A 19,220-nucleotide genomic window follows, 5' to 3' on the forward strand; every position below is an offset into this window, starting at 1 on the left:
TTTGCTTAGTGAATAAGGTGAAAATTTACTTTGAAAAGAACATCCAATCATGTGTGATTTAAAAGAAAAAGAATTTCGCTTCCATCCACATGATTGGGTATTTAAAGTCAGCACAACTTCAGCTCAAATCAGAAGTGCGAGTGAATTTTCACAATGCAAAGTGAACGTGTCCTACTCCTCTAGTAATACCTCGGTTTACCAACGCCTCGGTTAATGTAATTTTTGGTTTACGAATGAAAATCCATTGAAAATAATGCCTCGGTTTACGAATTTTTTTTCGCAATAAGAAGTGTATGTCATTGCTGATTTTTAAATGCAATTGTCGGCTTTTTTTTTTTTCTTCACTATAGCTCACAGAATTAGCTCACTTTCCCTGGAGTTAAGGGAAACTTTGTTTCTTTTAAGAAACTACAAGGAGACATTGGTTCTCTTAACTCAGGGAAGTAAACTAAAAGAAAAACCTTCTTTTAGCTGGGGGTAAAGTGACAGCTGAATCTCTGAGCCATAGAGGAGAAAAAAAAAGAAAAAGCGGTAATTAAAAACTGGCACAATAATAAATTAAGAAACCAGTGGGGGGTCCCCCCTTTTATCCATACCAAGCCCTTTAGGTCTGGTATGAATTTTGAGGGGAACTCCCACACCAAAATTTAAAAAAAAAAAAAGGGGAGCGTGGGGGCTCCCCCCCCAAAATCCATACCAGACCCTTATCGGAGCATGCAGCCCAGCAGGCCCGAGCACCCCCCCCCCCCCCCCTCTTGAACCATACCAGGCCACATGCCCTCAACATGTCCCTGGGTGGCCACGCCCCTTACATATTTAAGAACTGTGAAACCACCAGAGCAGGCAGAAGGCTGGAAGCCATTGTTTGAAGTGGAGCCTTTTTTCTGTTTTCGGGTCGGCAGCAGCGGGCATCGTGATTGACGTTGGATCTACTGCGGGGGACGTTCTTTTAATAAAAGGACTTTTCAAAGACCGTGTCCTGTCTTTTTTCACACTACACTTCTTGTGAATGAGTAGGGTACCATGTACTCATTCACATGGGGTGGGGGGGGGGCGGGATCTGGGGGCCCCCAGATTCGGAAAAGCCCCCTGCCCACAGACCCCCACAACCACCAGCCAGGCAAGTTGATTTGGGGGGGGGGGGGGGGGGAGCCTCCCCTGCCCCCAAAGCAACCCCCATGTTGAGGGCATGGGGCCTGGTATGGTTCAGGAAGAAAGGGGGGGAGGCGCTCACTGCCCGCCCCCCCCCCCCTTTCCTGCATCCTCAGATATGGGTCTAGTATGAATTTGCGGGGGAGCCCCCCCACACCATTTTTTAAAAATTTGTGTTCCTCTCAAAATCCATACCAGACCCGAAGGGCTTGGTATGCAAGGGAAGGGGGACCCCACGCCGTTTTTTTTTTTTTAAATTGCTGGCCATTCTTTCAGCTGTCAGTGGGGAACATTACCACTTGGTTGTCACTAGTAAAATACCACATGACTTGATAAAATAACTCATGCGGTATTTTAGTAGTAGTTTACTTTTTTCTGTTCTTCGGAACGGATTAATTGGTTTTCATTGCATTCCTATGGAAAACGCTATAGAAAAAGTCCTGCAGAAGGAATTACATTCGTAAACCGGAGGTATTACTGTACAACCCCACAGCATCTACAGTATGGTGCATCCAGTAAACCCCCAAAAATGTCAGTATTGGCACCCCTGTTCATCATGAAGAAAAACTGTTGTGGGAGCATTCAGACTGCCATATTGTCAAACCAAATTTTAGTGAATAGAGCATAGGTACACTTTAAGGCCTCATGCACACAGGCATAGGAATTTATGCTCCAAATATGCTGCATTTTTTCTTTGCAGACAAATGCCTGTAATGTCACATATGTATGTATGGCATCGAGCATAAATGCGTTCTACACGAATATAAATTTTATTCTAACAATTGTGAATTTGGATTTTTTTTTTTTTTTGAATACACCCCTGCACACTGCCTGAAAATACACCTATAAAAAGACATAATGTGCTCACGCACATTAGATAACCTACAGCTGCTTTGAGGTATGAAAAAGGAAAATGGCAGACGCCTCTAACAGCAGCATTTTTTCTGCCCATGAGCATGAGGCTTAGAGCACTCCACAGTGGTTATTTGCAACATAAGGTAAAACACTTCGGGCAAACTCATCCACATAAAGCATTAGGTCCATTGAGATGGTCTTACAGGTACAAAAACTGATCACACAAAGCTTTGAAACACCTACAAATTTACTTTATCGCCTTATCCAGCATTTGGTACAGAAAGGTTCAGCCAATCTTTATTAAAATACAATTTTGCCAAGAAATAATTGAAAAAGAAAAAAAGAAAAAAAAAACGAAAAAAAAAAAAAACAAACATTCACTGGTGAATATACATAGAAAAAAAACCCAAAAAACACTGAAATACATTAATAAGTTAGCTATACAGCATGAGAATTAACCCTTTCAGCAAAAAAAAGTATAGGCATCCAAACTCCACTCGAGATGTACTTGGATAAGACACTAATAGAGACGCAAGATCTTCGGCATAAAAGCAAGAAAGGGTTAATTCGCAAAGTCCAGATTGTTTGTTTAGGTGCGCTGTGAACATATAGGTTTGGTTTCAATGTTCGAACCGTAACCCCCTCAAGCTTGGCTCCATTCTTCCTTTAGTTAGAGGTTAACCATGGTTAGGAGGAGGAGTCGGGATTGCTGGCGTGGAAGGGGTTCACATGACATTCAAAGCACATCTTTATTTTAATTGTATGGGAAAAAAGGCTGAGCCCCATCCTTCCGAAGAGAGATCATGTTGGGGTACAATTAGTATAAAGTCTGTATTATGTGTTCATTATCAAACTATTAATACTCAACACCACTCTGCAGCTTAATGACATTTGATTTGATGTACAGTATATATATGGTGATACTATGTACCACTATACATCTCAGAGGAATGTTTGCATCGAACAGACAATGACCAGAGTAATCCCCCAGCTGGGGGACCTGTGGTAGGGAACAATCTTAGTGGGAAATCTGATCTTGCAGTAAAAACTGAACACACATCAACAGACAACGTTAAAAAGACTCTTCCACATTTGCTAATGAAGAAGTAAGGATAGTGACCTGAGGGCAGTGCCGATTTGACTGCCCCCTGCTGGGGATGGAGAGGGCTAGACATTAGAAGATTTGGTAGTTCAGCCCCCTGATATCGTAATGTTTGTTCTTTGTCCTGCATCCGATCGCCACCGCTCTGCTCACATCACTCCGCAGCATGAGTTCTGCTTTCGCGCCTGAGGGAAAAATAAAAGGGGAGTACAGAGGAGTTAAAATAGGCCATGCGAGCATTAAAGAAAAAGGTTTTTTTTTTTTTTTACTGTACAGATTAGTAAAGTTCATACATGCATGTTAAAATGGGGGGGGTAAACACCCATTCATGACACGGGGTAGAAAGAGTGTATTGAGTAGAATAGATTAATGGACAGGAGCACTTTGCAATGAAATGAGAGCAGACTTCCTTATCCATCTTCTTTCATTATGCTTAATGCCTACCCTGAGGACATCTGAGGGTTTAAACGTTAGTGACCAATATACTGTGCCACCTGTGTGTGCAAACTTTAAAAAATATTAGCCTTTAAGTCATCAGCTAAGTTATTTTACATGTCAAAGAAAGTACAACCTCAACAGGTCTCAAAATCACGAGTATCATCTATTCTCTGTATCTCCTGTGATACCGCAAACCATGGGTATCAACCATCTCCTTTGGAAATTTCCTACAGACTGCAAACAATGAGTACCATCTTCTTTGTGGATCTTACCCCCACACATAAATTTACCTGTAATGCAGTCTGTTCCCTGTCTGGCTGCTGCATGGTGTAGAGATTTTTTTCCCCACAGCGCTGCTGGGGTTAACATTAGCTGTTGTGAGTGTAAAAGAGTTGCACCTCCTGCCCCCCTGTAGTATTTTTTTCCCAGATTTTAAAGTGTTCTGTGAATAGAGGAGGTGAATCCTGTCATTCAATGACCCATCCTCCATTCACAGAACACTGTTCTGGGAAAGAATAGTTCATAGAACAGTTATATGTATGGATGGATGAGTGGCGCAACTCTTAACACTTGCAGTGGCTGATGTAAACCAGCACAGAACTGAAAGATCAGCACTGTGCAGAGGAAATGGTGGCAATATGACACTAGCAGCAGCCAGCCAGATACACTTCATTACAGATGAGTTGTGTCCCTGGTGTTGTATAGGAAAGAAAATTCAAACTAGACCTCAGTTGTAACACAAGAAAATGACAGACAATATGTGGCTTACCCATCATTGTTTAAAACCTATTATTTGCTAGACACATGGATCTCAAGCTATTGACACGTACCGTTTTGTAGAATGCTTTGGAATGGCTTCCCAGTACTTCCGATTTACTGACCAAGTCATCCAGTTTTTCTCCACGCTGTAATAAGGACTCCATAGTGTTGTGCTAATGAAGACAGATGTATAAATACAGACAATTAATTGCTCAGTGACTTCACGTTCTGTAGGGCTGGAATGTAGGGTGTATGTAGCATTCTCCCTCCTTTAGTACTAAGCCAACTACCAACAGAACTAAATTTACTTTTGTCCAGAGCTTGCCAATTCTCAATTTAATATCAAAAGGTTGGCTTAGAAGACTAAACATTTTTAGCAGACTGACACACGTGGACCGCCAACATACAATTTTTATGTGAACATGCTGTATTATAAAACTAGCAAACCTTTGTAATGTATTGCAGTGGATACCAGTGTTGCTATACAGCATTGTTGTTCTTTGTTCAGTATCCAACACAGACATTCATTTTAGAACAAAAATAAACAAGCTAACCTAAATAACCTATTCTAAAATGTACAATTTATAACAAAACAATTAGGGTCTATTCATTCCTTCCATTCATTGCCAATTTTCATGTAGCAAAATGCATGCAATTTAGGCACTTGACCTCCAGAGGATTTATCCCCCTTCTTGACTAGGCCATTTTTTTGCGAAACGGCACTGCGTTACTTTAACTGACAATTGTGCGGTCATGCAATGCTGCACCCAAAATGAAATGTTCTTTTGTTCCCCCCACAAATGGAGCGGTCTATTGGTGGTATTTGATCACTTGTGCGGTTTGAATTTTTTGCGGGGGGGAGAAACCACAAAAAAATATTTTTTACTTCTTGCTATAAAAATATATCCAGTAAGAAAAATCAAATTTAGTCAAATTTGGGCAAAAATGTATTCTGCATGCGCCCCCTACCGGGAAATACAAAATCAAGTATATGTACACGTGATTTTGCGCAGCCCTGCCGCCCTGTAGCAGTAGTTCTGCTATAGGGCAGTCAGGAAGCGGTTAACACAGTTTTGCAGTTTAGTGTGAGGGCCTATTCATAGGTGTGTGTGCGTTACCAAACATTCTGCAATGCACACCGACAGTATGAATTCAGCCTAATATTTGTTTACCAGGGATCTTCAGTAAACCCTTCATTAGTTCTGAATCTATGTATTTTTTCTACATTAGGCATTCTATCAGAAATGATGGGATCTGTTCAAAACCATTTCTATATTCAACCTTACTATATCTCTTCACAGTTTAGAGGTGCAGCAAGTTTCTACATTTACTAAATCCTCTCTTTTCATCTCTATATCATACTGTACAGCACTATAGAGCAGTGAATACATAAAATCTCTACCAGATTTATACTGCTGGCTGTATTTGCAAGGTGTAGATTTCCCTAATTGTCTCTTCCTGTCAGTAGGATAAGCAGATGAGAAAAATTGTTCTGCAATTGGAAGAGCAGACAGAAGCAAAAACACTTTTCTGTACAGTGGTGGGGGGAAGCGTTAGAACCACTGCAGGGGTTTTATTGCCTTCTGTGTCTGCTCATCTTGGTGGCATTCAATTATATTTATTTTTTGTCCTATGTCAATAAAACAGAAATTTCTCCAATGGAAAAAGTTCAAAAAACACTCTTCATGCTATCCAAGACTAAGATGTGAAGGCTCCAGTGAGAATACACTATTTACCAGGATAATTTTGGTTTCGTCCAGCTCGGCTTGTACTTTACACATTGGATCAGCTTCCCGAGGATTCTAAAAAAAACACAACATATTTTTTATATGGTAGCCTCCTATTTTCTGAGATTTCAATTTTCCACTTCCTCTATGATACTTGTTAAGCAAAGCAACAACTGGAATTTGCAAACCGCTTATGCAGGACCTCCTGGGCAAGACCTGACTTTCTTTTCAAGAGATTAAATAACTACTCTATTTTTCTGGAATGACTACCATCATGTATTATGTGAAGGGTATGCTTCCCCTTTATGAATCTGAACATTTAGTATTCAGATTCTGGGAACAAGATGGGACATCTATACACAAACAAATTGACAGATTAACCAATAGATTTAAATTGTGGAGTTCATTATGACCATCAACCTCTATGCCACACAATGCTAAAAAAAATTTCCATAAAGGGTATGATATTCCTGATGAAACTGGTGGTCAATTTAACACAAATAGGGCAATATAGTTCATTTTAATATAGGAAGCGATTAGATCTGAACGCAGAGGCTCTGCATTCGCATACGTGCACCCCTTCTGCCAGTATGTCAGACTGACAATGGGCTGCTTGTACGCAGCTCCGAGGTAGATGCATATGCATCTGCAAGTGGCTGTGCATGGAGGATGGTACTAATCTGCCATCTGAATGAGCCCCAAATCTCACTTTTGCAGGACCTGCCATAAACCCTCTAACATTTCAATGTGACACCCAAAAATAGAACAGAAAAATAAATGGGGCATATAGGTATATACCAGCACACTGGAAAATCCTAGTTAAAACTATATGCCTGACACTTTCTATTCTTTTGAGAGGATAATTTGCAACTATTGCGTGCCCATGGCTATAACACACTTACCTGATACTTCGCTAGATAAGAATCCAGGGCATTATACTGAATAGTGGCTGGAGAGCCAGATGGCCAGTCTATCCTGTCCACCTGGGTGGAGAATTCCTCCAGGACCTGAGAAAAAAAAAAAATAATAAAATCAGCTCCAGAACACAACATGTACCCAAAAAACTGTTGTCCTGTGTATAAGTAAATTTTCTACAAAAACATGGTTTACGTCAGACTCTGCAAAAGCTGAAACACATTACAAATGACATTTCCTTAAACAATTCAGAGAAAAAAAATCAGTGGTTACTGCAGCAGCTTCACAAATATGGAGTGTGACGATTGCGACGTCAGACCCCTGAACTTCTCACCAAACTCGTGACCGAAGTAACATTCCACCCGCGGGTAGATTAATATGCAGACGTATCTGAGGAACGGTTAGATACGAGATATGAAATGCACACTTGAGTGGTTCAAGAGATGTAATTTTCTGCCTTCCTATGTACTCCAACCAAGGAGAGTGACATATCAAACTGTCTTCTTGTTGCCAATCTGAAGATATGCCTGTTTTTTATGCAAGTCTCTCATATTCCAAGATATGAGACATAGCGGAAAAATGGATTTTAAAAGTGTTATCTAGTTTCTTACTCATCTGGAATGTCTTTGAACTCAGGGGAAGGCTTGGGTTATCTTTGTACGAGGTGCCAGATTGCTCAACTTCCCAGCCATCCCAACACCTAGCTCAAAGATGGTTTATAGCTCGGAGCTCCCTGCTGTGCCCTGCCCAGCCTGTGACACTTCCAACACACACACCAACCAAATGTTACTGTGACTCTCAGAGAGGGAGGGGGAGAATGAGGGGAGATGTGTTTGTACAAGATGGATGATCCTTTGCCAAGATGGAGGTTGGAGCCAAAATGGTTGAACCACGCCCATCTCTGTGCCATGATTGCTACATGGAGGTTTTAAATATTTATGCTTTGGGGGAAGAGAGGGCACAGATTTAAAATTATTCCACTTCAGCTATCACATCTTTACACCCCTAAGAAGCAGAGCATTTTTTAAAGTTCTGCTATAGGCTGGTTTACTCAGCAATAACATTGTCATAACTTAAAGCGCGACTAAACCCAGAACATTAAAATCAGTCTATATATGCAGTATAGCATGCTTGTTATACTCACTGTGGAACCTAATCCTCCACATTGTGTAAAAAGGCTGTTCCTGTCTTTTCTGATCCTCCACTTCTACTGTCCCCGATCCATCTGCTGATAGTACAGAGCTCTAGAAGTCATTCTGCACATGCTCAGTTTAGTGTGTACGGCTACAGTTTTTTTTTCTCCATTGGGAGAGTGCATGTGATCAGAACAGGGCCAATCACCACGGTTCTGACTGAGGACAGTCTCAGAGCACAATGAAAACTCCTACAGGATTAAACCAGTGCTCAGCTGGACACTGATAGAAGTCACATGACTGCTATATACCGCTGATGAGAAAAGGTATTTAGCAGTTTATATTTACTAAAATGATAGCATTTCCATGTTCTGTGTACTGTGAGAGACCAGATATAGTGAATACAGGTTCATGGGTTTAGTATCACTTTAAGTTATGAGTAAGCATTGACAACAGCGCAAAATGCATTAACTTTAAATTGTTCCTGCACTGGCTCTGATGTTTTTAGAAGAAGATTCAATAATGGATTCGAGGAAGTGCTGCAAATTCTGGATTAATTTCTTTGCCTTTTATCTACAGACGAGCTGTGCTAGCACCCTCATTACAAGCTTGTAACCGGTATCATCTTGATTTCTCACCTGGGAGCGGCTTTACACTACCATTGTTATAACTTAAAGCGGAATTTTAGTTGCGCCACTCACCTGCCCCCTTTGCCATTCACTTAACTTATACCATTATCATTCCACAATGCATTACATTCTGTGAATGGGCATAGGAGATCTTGTCATTCAACTAATCCTCCTCCTCCATTCACAAAACGCAGTGCAATAACAGTAAGAGATTTGTGAATGCTGGACAGGAGCCCTACAGGTAACAGGATACACACCACTGCGCATAATGAATCTCTATGGTGCTGTAGGGAGGAAAAAAAAAAGGGGAGGGAACACTAAACTTCTTTATAAAAGTAATACATACTGAATACAAGGTTTTCTTTATGCAATCCATACAAAAAATGTATTCACTTTTTATCCTTATAGTTAAAAGTTATAATTCTGGTACAAAACACTGCAAAATTATTTACAAATGAGTCAAAGGCTTTTTTAACTGACAGTAGTATAAATAAAGAGAATGAAAATACCTAGGGATTAAAAGACATTGGGAAAAAAAATACTTAAAGGGGGAAGAGAAGCATGAGTCAATTAGGGTTAATTGGGGGGGGGGGGGGGGGGGTAAACTAAGGGTTAATAAGGGAATAAAATAGGAATTTAAAATGTATTTATTTATTTTACTCGTCAGTTTGCTTTACTCACATTATATGCAGATCAAAGCTCATCCCTTTGGTCTGCAGATGAATGAAAGAGTAGATACAAGAGTAACAATGTTATTTTATATCTCTATTTTGTCTGAACATCATAACATAGAATATATATCATTATTCACAGCAGCAGCTGTAATAGATGCTGGCTGTTATTTTGACATTCAGCAATTGTGGGCAAATGTGAGTGTCATGACAGCGGAGCAGAAGACATGATGTCTGATGTGTGTTTTGATGACATTTTTTGTTGCTCATGTGCAGGATGGCCAGTGTTAAAATGTATGTAAAAGCCAAAACCTTTTCTTTTTTGTACAACTGCAAGCACAACAAAAAATGTCTACCGTTGCAGTGAGGCTCTCTATACCTATGGCTGCATGAATATGAAGTAATGCTTACTTTATTGCTTGCTTCATCAGGGCCCTTCTAGCAGTACAACAGGTCCAGAGAAGTCTCCCAAGGCACTACTACTTTAGGAGACCCTCCATTGCAGGGTGAATATAACTGCATGGTATGTGATGACTGTGAGGGAAAACACACAGACCAAATTGTCCCGGTGAAAACTTTCACTACAACTAAAGTGATGGGAAAATTTTGAGTTGGCACCACCCACAAAAGGAATAAAGAGAAAATCTTCCAATGGAGATGCTTATTCCTGTGACAACTGTCTAGGAGGGGAAGTGCACTCACTTTGGGGAGATTTGCACTTTCTTTCTGTTGTGCCTGCAAGACAGTAAGCAGATCTTTCCAATGGGGCACAGATGGTTAAAACCCCTGACATTTATTTATGCCAAGCTCTACTCCATGCAAAATTAATAAAAAGATTTTGCTTTAGATATACTCCGTACATAAAATGTTTTGATTAAGGGCATATGAATTTATGTCTCAAATATGCTGAATTATTTCTGCCAGTATTTGTCAGGAAAAAGGTCACAAACGTCACATGTACGCACTTTTCCGGGTGTATGGCACGGAGAGTATTTGCATTCTACAGGCCTGAATACACATTTATTCTGACAACTGTAATACATTTATGCTCATCTGTGTGAAAACTAAACTCATAAGCTCCTCTCTGAATGCAGCTTTGGTGCATTGTTATAGGCCTTTTTTTAAAATACAAATACTGATCTAAATGCTTGATGTGCATGGTCACATTGAACTGTGTTTAGATGAAGAGAGAGAGAAAAAAAAAAAAAGTACATGCTAGACTACTAACAGCAGCATTTTATTTAGCCCATGTGCAAGAGACCTAATGCATTTTAAATACAGCTGTGAAGATTCTACTGTTTGTCAGGCTGCACAATCAGGACCATTACTGCAACGAACAGGACAATCCACAAATGTTGGTTTTAGATACACCCTTAAAGTGATTCTAAAAAAAAAAAAAAAAAAAAAAAAAAAAAAAAAAAAAAAGGGCACACTTTTTTTTTTTTTTTTTACCCCTTCACGCCGGATCGTCCCGGCGTGAAGAGGAGTTCCTGTGCAGGGAGGTGGGTGGGATGGGGTGGGGCTTAGTGTCACGTGGCCGCCGTGATGTCACGGCCAGTCACATGATTGGGAAAGGTCCCGATCGAAAGAGCGGACCGGGACCTTTCCTTGAGTACCGCACGTGTGCTGGGAGCGCGCAAGGCACGCGCTCTCCGCACATATGTTTTTTGTTACATGAACGCAAATGTGCGTCCGCTCGGCGTCTAGGCCCAGATGCTGGGAGGCTGCACATTTGCGTACGGCCGGCGTGAAGGGGTTAAACAAACAAACCAGTTGTCCAATGGTTTTGCAGAGTAGCCCCGATCCTCTTCCTCTTGGGTTGCCAATGGCACCCACTGCTCTGTCTCAGCCAATGAGAGAGAGAGAGACCTGGGACAGCTGAGGCTCCCGTGCACATCGCTGGATTGAGAGGGTTCTCAGGTGAGTATTGGGGGGGGGGGGAATAAGCACACGTTTTTTTACCTAAATGCATAGAATGCAAAAAAAACTTTTCAGCCTTTACAACCACTTTAAGAAATTTACCACGTGTGGTCAAATTATTGAACTTTAGTCAAACAAGTTTGAACAGGACAATTCCACCATACCAGTGACTCTCTGAATATGGTTGGTCAGGCATATTTCCTAGATATGCTATTGTTACAATTATTTTCTTCCTTGGGACTCAAACATTCAATCAAATTTTGCAGTCCTACCTTTTCAAGGAGTGTGAAGCAAACTCTTTGAGGATACTCTGCATCAGCAATTACTACGCCTGCCAGGGAGTCATTCCGCACATAAACATGGCAAAGATATTCTGTGGGGAGAGAGGAGGATAATATCACATTTATAAGGCTTGCTATTATTACACATGGATGTTATTTGAACAACGTGTATGCTTATGGATAAATAATGATCTGCACCCCAAAATGCAGTGGTGCAGGGTACCACTCCTTGCAGGGTTGTGACAGGTCTCAGGGAGCCTGCCAGGTAGATTTGCAACTACGCTAATGATACGGTTCACCTGCTTCATTCTGTATTCTCTAAATCAGTGTTAAGGACAACATTTTTTTTTTGGTTTGATTAGAGAGTGGAAGAGATCTCTCTTCTGTTGGAGAAATGAAGAGCTCTTCCAAAGACACCAATGACAATAACAATCTGAAGGAGTTCTCACCTTTAAACACCTTTTGTATTTGGGAAAACAGCAGCTTATGAATATATAACTGAGTATAGCTTGATTTTGAAATCGAGATTTGTAGATTAGCCAATAAGGGTGGTCTTAGTGGCTCAGTGCTGTCATGAGAAAGATAGGAGGATGGTAATTGCGGGCAACTCCTAAAAAATGCTACTGGCCTGGCAGTCATTTGGAGGGGGGGGGGGGGTTGTGGTGTTTATTATTACAATGATTATATAGAGTCAGTGCCTGGACAAATTGTGTGTAATAGTCCTACAGAGAGGCCCTGATTTTCCTCTTCCTAAATATTAAATTCACATCCATAGTTGGCCAAAAATTGCCCCCCTAGACTGGTGGTCAGTGAGGTGCCCACCTTGTGCCCCCAGTGAAACTTCCCCTTGATGCTGGTGAAGCCCCCCCCCCCCCCCAACAGTGATGGCTGGCAAAGTTCCCCTCTGATGCCAGTGGTCCATGATGCTTCCCTTACATTGCTGGTAAAGGTGTTCGAGCACGTGGCGTTACAGTAATATATGAAAAACTGTAACTGCAGCATTTTCGGATATTCAACACACCACAGGCAGTGTTGCGGTACTGTGTACTACGTGTATGTTGGAAGCTGCAGTCCAAATGCGTTGGTGTAAAACTGATTCAGTCAGTAGTATGGTAACTGAATGAGACAGCTGCCCTAAAGTATTTTTAGATCTTTTTCTCCCCCAAGTTCTATCCATATAGACCAGTTTGGGTTAAAATTTAGTTTTTTTTTTTTGTTTTTTTTTTAACAGAACAAGTAGATTGTGACCCCAGGTTAGTCCCTTGGACACAGTTTTTAAAAAAATTTCCACACCCCTTTAAAATTCTAAGAACTAAAATAAAAAACAGTAACCTCTCACACAAAGGAGGTAAATAGGCTCCCCTGAAAGGTAAGTGTTCTGGGGGTGGTAAAAACACAACTCAACCACCTGTTTTTTCCCACCTCATTGCTGCCTGCATGAAAGAGGCTGTAGAGTTTTTTTTTTTTTTACCAAAATCTAAGATCTGAATGAGTCTCCTCAGCCCCCAACATTGTTTATACATTTTGAGAGACTAGGTTGCGGCAAATATATATACAATGCTAATGTCACTCTTACTGTCCACTGTGCAAAACTGACACCAGTGGTTTTGTTACATATGCAGTAGTTGGAATTTAGTCAGTATTTGTATACTAGAGTCTCGTAGACATAACAAAATCCAGCACTTCATTCAACTTGTAACACACTACATACATCTACAGTTTGGGAAGAGTTGTCCTTTGTCATTTTTTGTTTTTTAATTATTTCTGCCAAACAACATGACCTGTGCAACAAGGAATGACCTGTGCAAAAAGGCGTTGATTTTCTTTTTTAATATTGAAAGTTGATCCCACATATGTTCTCACAAACTATTGCATGGATTTGTATACTGACCATTAGTCTTACCTTGTTCTTTCACTGATGATCGACTCCCTTTTTCTGACCGCTCAACAATCAGCTGGCTAGTAAATGTCATAAACTCTTGCACACTGTAAAGGCATGGAAAACTAGGCAGTGAGGGGATATGTACCAATAGAATACATAATATAAGTCAACACTTTAAATTATGGAGCCTGGCCATGCAAGGCTGTAATGCTGTCCATTAAGCCAATCTGTTTTAGCTGGCAACACATGCAATTTCTTTTAATTACCACCAGCTTCACTATCCTCCTAGTCACAAGATCCACTGCTAGATGAGGTCCCTGTTACTACATCAGTTTACTATAGGTTAGTTTACAGTTTTTTTTAAAGTGATAGTAACAGATAACACGAAGATATAACCTACGGTCAAAGCCTAACCCCTCCCTTTAAGATGCCATTACATTTTACAATTCTACCCACAAGCAATTAAAGATGAGATATTTTGGTTCCTATTACCAGTGTAAGCTAGAATAGGACAGCTAGGGTTAACTGTGTGCATTTTACTATGGGGCTATATCTGTGCATTCCACTGTAAGCACACTGCTTTGTATGGCTCTGCTATGCAGAGCCATGCAAAGCAGCATGCAGGAGCTGATAGGGGAGAGAACTGTATTGTTTACATACAGTTCTCTCCCCAGTCAGTAATACTCAGCAATCACCAGGTGCCGGCGAGTGATCACTGGCCGGGACCTGGTGATTGACAGCCGAGGCCACAAATGGTGGCTAGGTAGGGCGCACATGCACCCCCTACCCGGAAATGCAAAATTACGTACACATACAGTTAGGTCCATATATATTTGAACACAGGGACAATTTACTTTTTTCAGGTATTTACCAAAACATATTCAAGCTATAGTAATATAATGGATATGGGCTGAACGTTCACACACTCAGGTTTAATTTGAGGGTATGTACATCCAAATTGGAGGAAGGGTTTATAAATTACAGCTCTTAAGGTGTAGCCATGTCCCCTTTTTCAAGGGACCATAAGTAATTGGACAATTGAATCAAAAGCGGTTTCATGGCCAGGTGTGGGCTACTCCTTCGTTATTTCTTCATCAGTTAAGCAGGTGAAACTTCTGGAGTTGACCAAGTGTGGTATTTGCATTTGGAATCTATTGCTGTGAACCTAAATCATGCGTTCAAAGGAGCTGTCCATGCAAGTGAAACAGGCCATTGTAAGGCTTCAAAAACCAGAACAAATCTATCAGAGATAGCAGCAACATTAGGAATGGCCAAATCATCAGTTTGGTACATTCTGAGGAAAGAAGAATGCACTGGTGAGCTCAGCAACATAAAAAAGCATGGATGTCCACGGAAGACAACGGTGGTGGATGACTGCAGGATCCTCTCTATGGTAAAGATAAACCCATTCACAACATCCAGACAAGTGAAGGACACTCTCCAGGAGGTGGGTGTATCATTGTCCAAGTCTACAATCAAGAGAAGACTTCATGAGAGGAAATACGGAGGGTTCACCACAAGGTGCAAACCATTCATAAGCCTGAAGAATAGAAAAGCCAGATTAGACTTTGCCAAAAAACATCTAAAAAAGCCAGACCAATTCTGGAAAAACATTCTTTGAACAGATGAAACTGAGATTGATCTGTACCAGAAGTACCGGAACAAAAAAAAAAAAAAAAAAAAAAAAAAAGTGTGGAGAAGGCTTGGAACAGCTCATGATCCAAAGCACACAACGTCATCTGTAAAACATGGTGGAGGCAGTGTAATGGCATGGGCATGCATGGCTACCAGCGGCACTGGGTCATTGGTGTTTATTGATGATGTAACAGAAGACAGAAGCAGCCGGATGAATTCTGCAGTGCTTAGAAATATACTGTCAGCTCAGATTCAGCCAAATGCAGCAAAGTTGATTGGACGGCTCTTCACAGTACAGATGGACAATGATCCAAAACACACTGCAAAAGCAACCCAGGAGCTTTTGAAGGAAAAGAAATGGAATATTCTGCAATGGCTGAGTCAATCACCTGATCTCAACCCAATTGAGCATGCATTTCACTTACTGAAGGCAAAACTAAAGGCAGAAAGACCCAAAAACAAGGAACAACTGAAGACAGCTGCAGTTGGAGCCTGGCAAAGAATCAGAAAGGAGGAAACCCAGTCTTTGGTAATGTCCATGGGTTCCAGACTTCAGGCAGTCATTGCCAGTAAAGGATTCTAAACAAAATATTAAAAATGAACATTTTATATATGATTATATTCATTTGTCCAATTACATTTGAGCCCCTGAAAATGGAGGATCTGTGTATATAAATGGTTGCAGTTCCTAAAATTTTTACTTGATATTTATGTTCAACCCCTCGAATTAAAGCTGAAAGTCTGCACTTCAAATTCATTTGGACTGTTTGGTGTTAATTTATTCTGGTGGCAAACAGAGCCAGAAGTATGAAAATTGTGCCTGTGTCCAAATATATATATGGACCTAACTGTATGTGTATATGTTATTTACACACACGATTTTGTGCAGCCCTGCCACCCTGTAGCAGTATTTCTGCAATAGGACAGTGGGAAAGTGGTTAATATCAACAATGTGTAGCCAGCGGCATGCGCCGATTACATTCTACTGATGCTTTCAGTCCTGAATGACTAATTCATGCAGGAGCAGCAAATGCATACAACAATCTCGGCAAATTCTGAACGACTGAAGAACCAGGTCGCCTGAGCCTGCTGAATAAGTGACTAATTTAAGGCCAACATGTTCCCGTAACAGTGTACACGGTTCTTCTCCTGTTAAATTTGAAATTGGCATGGCTATGTGGGGCTCTACCTGCACATTTGTTATTAATTTACAGGGGATCTGTAAAAGAATGAACTACAAGTCCTGAATGCCACTGCAGCACACTTGTAGTACTCAATGGGATACAGCTGCTGTATTCACAGCACCTGTAGTGCATTCACTCTTCTTCCAGATTTACATCAAAGTCTGTACAGAGGTACAGGCAGAGAAATTTAGGAAGCGTTTGCATAAACCAGACATCCTGATTCACTGATTGTGGGTGCAATGCTTTGCAAGCTGAGAAAAAAAAAACCAAATGCATATTTTTTTTCCCCCTACAAATTAGATAGATAGATAGAGAGATTGATTTGTATTATATTTGTTAAAGGTGAATGTACCTTTTAACTCTGTATGTATGCAAACAGAACACAAATGTTACATGCATATTTAACTGTAGGATCCTGCATTAATTCATATATCTCTGAACAAGTCCTAATTAGCTACTATGGCAAAAAAAAACCCTAACACATTGGTGACAACTGGATACACTGAGAACTGATTACATCACCCAAAACTGCTATCCAGGCTTCTACTTTCATTTTCTATCTTGGAGGAAAAAAAATGAAAGCTGTCATCCCTGTATTTGTTTTACACAGCAGTGTCTCATGTACACGCCTTTGTAGTGAGGTGGCCATTGCAAACATTCTAACAAAGGAGTTATTGCTGCTATCACAGCCAATCAGATCACTGGAATGTCATGCCTGCTCCCCTGTAGCACTGTGACTTCTATGGACATCAAGAGAACCTTAGTACTTTGAGAATGGAAGACAAGGGTTTACCTGGACCTCTGGAAGAAGCTGAATGGGGAGACATCGTAGGAACTTTTCAAGAGATGGACTTTGTAATCCCCCTTGTAGAGTATACTCAAGCTGTACAACCTCATGGTGGCTTCTGCTGAAAGGATGACACACAATCACAGTTACACACGGTTTCTAAATATCCAGATGTAGGCTTCTTTCACATGGGGCAAATTGATCTATGCCCAGTGCAGGGCCCTGTTTTACCAGCACAGGGATGCAGAGGTGTTGCTTGAACCCCCATGCTAAAAGTCCCATAGTTGTCATTTAGGATGTAGCACCAGCATGGATGCAGTTGCTGTTACCAATGTAACAGACATCCATCTGTATTCTGCACAAGCCACTGATTATAGCCTAGTTCACACGGGACATAAAAAACGCTGCATACAGAGGTGTGCAAGGTCAAGTTCTGCATGCATTTGTATGCGGCAAAAAGAATTCGACCATCCCGTCAGGTGCGTTTTGTAGCTAGTGATGTGTCTGTGGCTGCACAGATTCTTACATAGTTAGTCTGGTCAAAAAAAATGACCACTCAGTTCAAGCAATAGCAGGGAGAAAAACAAAATATACAATTCTATATACACAATCCTAGATTGTAAGCTCCAAGGAGCAGGGCCCTCCTATCCTTCTTGTATTGTTGCTGTATTGTCTCCCGTTATAGTGTAAAATGCTGAGCAAACTGTTGGCGCTATATAAATCCTGAATAATAATAATATACACACAATCCTATACCCACAGTTCATCCAGAGGAAGGCAAAAACTCCAGTAAAGCACAATCCAATTTACTCCAGCTGGAGAAAAACTCCCTACCTGATCCCCCAAGAAGAGGCAATCAGATATTCCCGGGATCAAATGTACCTATAAATATTGTATCCAGTTATATTTTTTGGATCTAAGAAAGAATCCAGGCCTTTTTTAAAACAATCCACTAAGCTGGCCAGACCAACTCTTCAGGGAGTCTAGGCCACATTTTCACAGCTCTTACTGTGAAGAAGCCTTTCTATATTTGGAGGTTTAATCTCTTTTCCTCCGGATGTAAAGAGTGCCCCCTTGTTCTCTGCACGTGTCGTGTGAACGAGGCCATAGGAAAGCACTGAGCCTCTAGCTTTCCCAGAAATTATCTACCTGACCCCTCTAGATGTACAAGGACAACAACTCTCAGCATGTCTGACCAACTCCTCCAGAGCATGGTAGTCCTCCACCAGCAGGAGAGTCTGCCCAGGCACACTGAGAGCTGAAGTCCTTCCAAAGTCCCTAGAGGGTGTGTTCAGAGGTATGCTGGGTCTTGTAGTTCTCCAGCTGGGTCTTGTAGCTCGCTCACACACGGCGTGCTCAAGGCGGATACAATGTGTACAGAGCCTCACCTCAGCCTCTCCTCCCTTCACCCTCGAGGTCTCCTCTTCCTCCCTCTCTCCCTCCTTTCTAGCCGCTCTCTCGGTCCAGCTGAAAAGCCCGGAAGCGGCCCTTCCCGTTACACGTCACAAGCCGGAAACAGGTGCTTCTCTAAATTGTTTCCGTCAGGAAGACTACATCTCCCAGGGAGCAGAGCGCTGTGCACACCAGAGAGGGGGTCGGGTGGGGTGCTGAAAGCCAATCAGAAGCTCAGTGTCGGGGAGGGGGCGGGGCGAATGGGAACTTTGGAAAAGCAGCTGCAGTGCATAATAATAGTGTGTGCCAGTAGAGGGGGCATTGGAGTGTAAGCTCTTCTGGTAAGGGTGAGAATAGCTCAGTGTTCTCTGTACAGCACTCGGCAATATATCAGAGTGATAGAAATCAGAGTATCTGGTACAGTTCCCTATACTGCATTCTATAATATACACTATATTGCCAATAGTATTGGGACGCCTGCCTTTACATGCACATGAACTTTAATGGCATCCCAGTCTTATGCAGGCCATAGACGGGTTAAAAATCTGCTGATTTTTTGGCTGAAAAAAAAATTGGCTGATTTTCGCACCGTTAGGTCAGCCGTTTTTTGGGGTTTTGGCATATTTTTTTATTGGTAAAGTTGGAAAAAAATCGGCCGATTTTTCCCAGCAATGATGAGCAAATCGGCCGATCGTTTTATCGATATAAATCTGTGCATGAGCCGTGACCTGCAAGAAGAAGAAAAAGAAGAACTCTGC

At 41.3% G+C, this 19,220-nt stretch overlaps 1 protein-coding gene across 5 annotated transcripts; it reads right to left on the bottom strand.

The window, feature by feature from the left end:
• Positions 1-2,236: 2,236 nt before the first annotated feature.
• YKT6 (YKT6 vesicular SNARE protein) lies at positions 2,237-18,616 on the bottom strand. 5 transcript variants are annotated; one of them, XM_089692451.1, is made up of 8 exons: positions 18,459-18,616; positions 17,077-17,191; positions 13,486-13,568; positions 11,574-11,674; positions 6,936-7,040; positions 6,043-6,108; positions 4,378-4,479; positions 2,237-3,294 (listed from the first exon to the last, which is right to left on the bottom strand). In XM_089692451.1, the coding sequence occupies exons 2-8, from the start codon at positions 17,178-17,180 to the stop codon at positions 3,259-3,261; spliced, it is 597 nt and encodes a 198-aa protein (XP_089548577.1). In that variant the 5' UTR covers positions 17,181-17,191; positions 18,459-18,616; the 3' UTR covers positions 2,237-3,258. The 5 variants fall into 5 exon arrangements, with proteins under 5 accessions (XP_089548577.1, XP_089548575.1, XP_089548576.1 ...); XM_089692449.1 differs by having other exon boundaries at positions 13,474-13,568; XM_089692450.1 differs by having other exon boundaries at positions 13,474-13,568; positions 17,077-17,188; positions 18,459-18,611.
• Positions 18,617-19,220: the final 604 nt, after the last annotated feature.

Source organism: Staurois parvus, unplaced genomic scaffold (genome assembly GCF_062004578.1).
Source record: "Staurois parvus isolate SC_StPar_1 unplaced genomic scaffold, SC_StPar_1.0 ptg000586l, whole genome shotgun sequence".
Classification (NCBI taxonomy): Eukaryota; Metazoa; Chordata; class Amphibia; order Anura; family Ranidae; genus Staurois; species Staurois parvus.

Bases quoted from the DNA above. Each gene is read 5' to 3' on its own strand.
- YKT6 (XM_089692449.1), bottom strand. From the start codon at position 17,180: ATGAGGTTGTACAGCTTGAGTATACTCTACAAGGGGGATTACAAAGTC. The intron at 6,109-6,935 runs GTAAGTGTGTTA...TGTTTTTTTTAG, and splicing joins CTTATCTAGCGAAGTATCAG to AATCCTCGGGAAGCTGATCC. The intron at 3,295-4,377 runs GTACGTGTCAAT...TTTTTCCCTCAG, and splicing joins CCAAAGCATTCTACAAAACG to GCGCGAAAGCAGAACTCATG.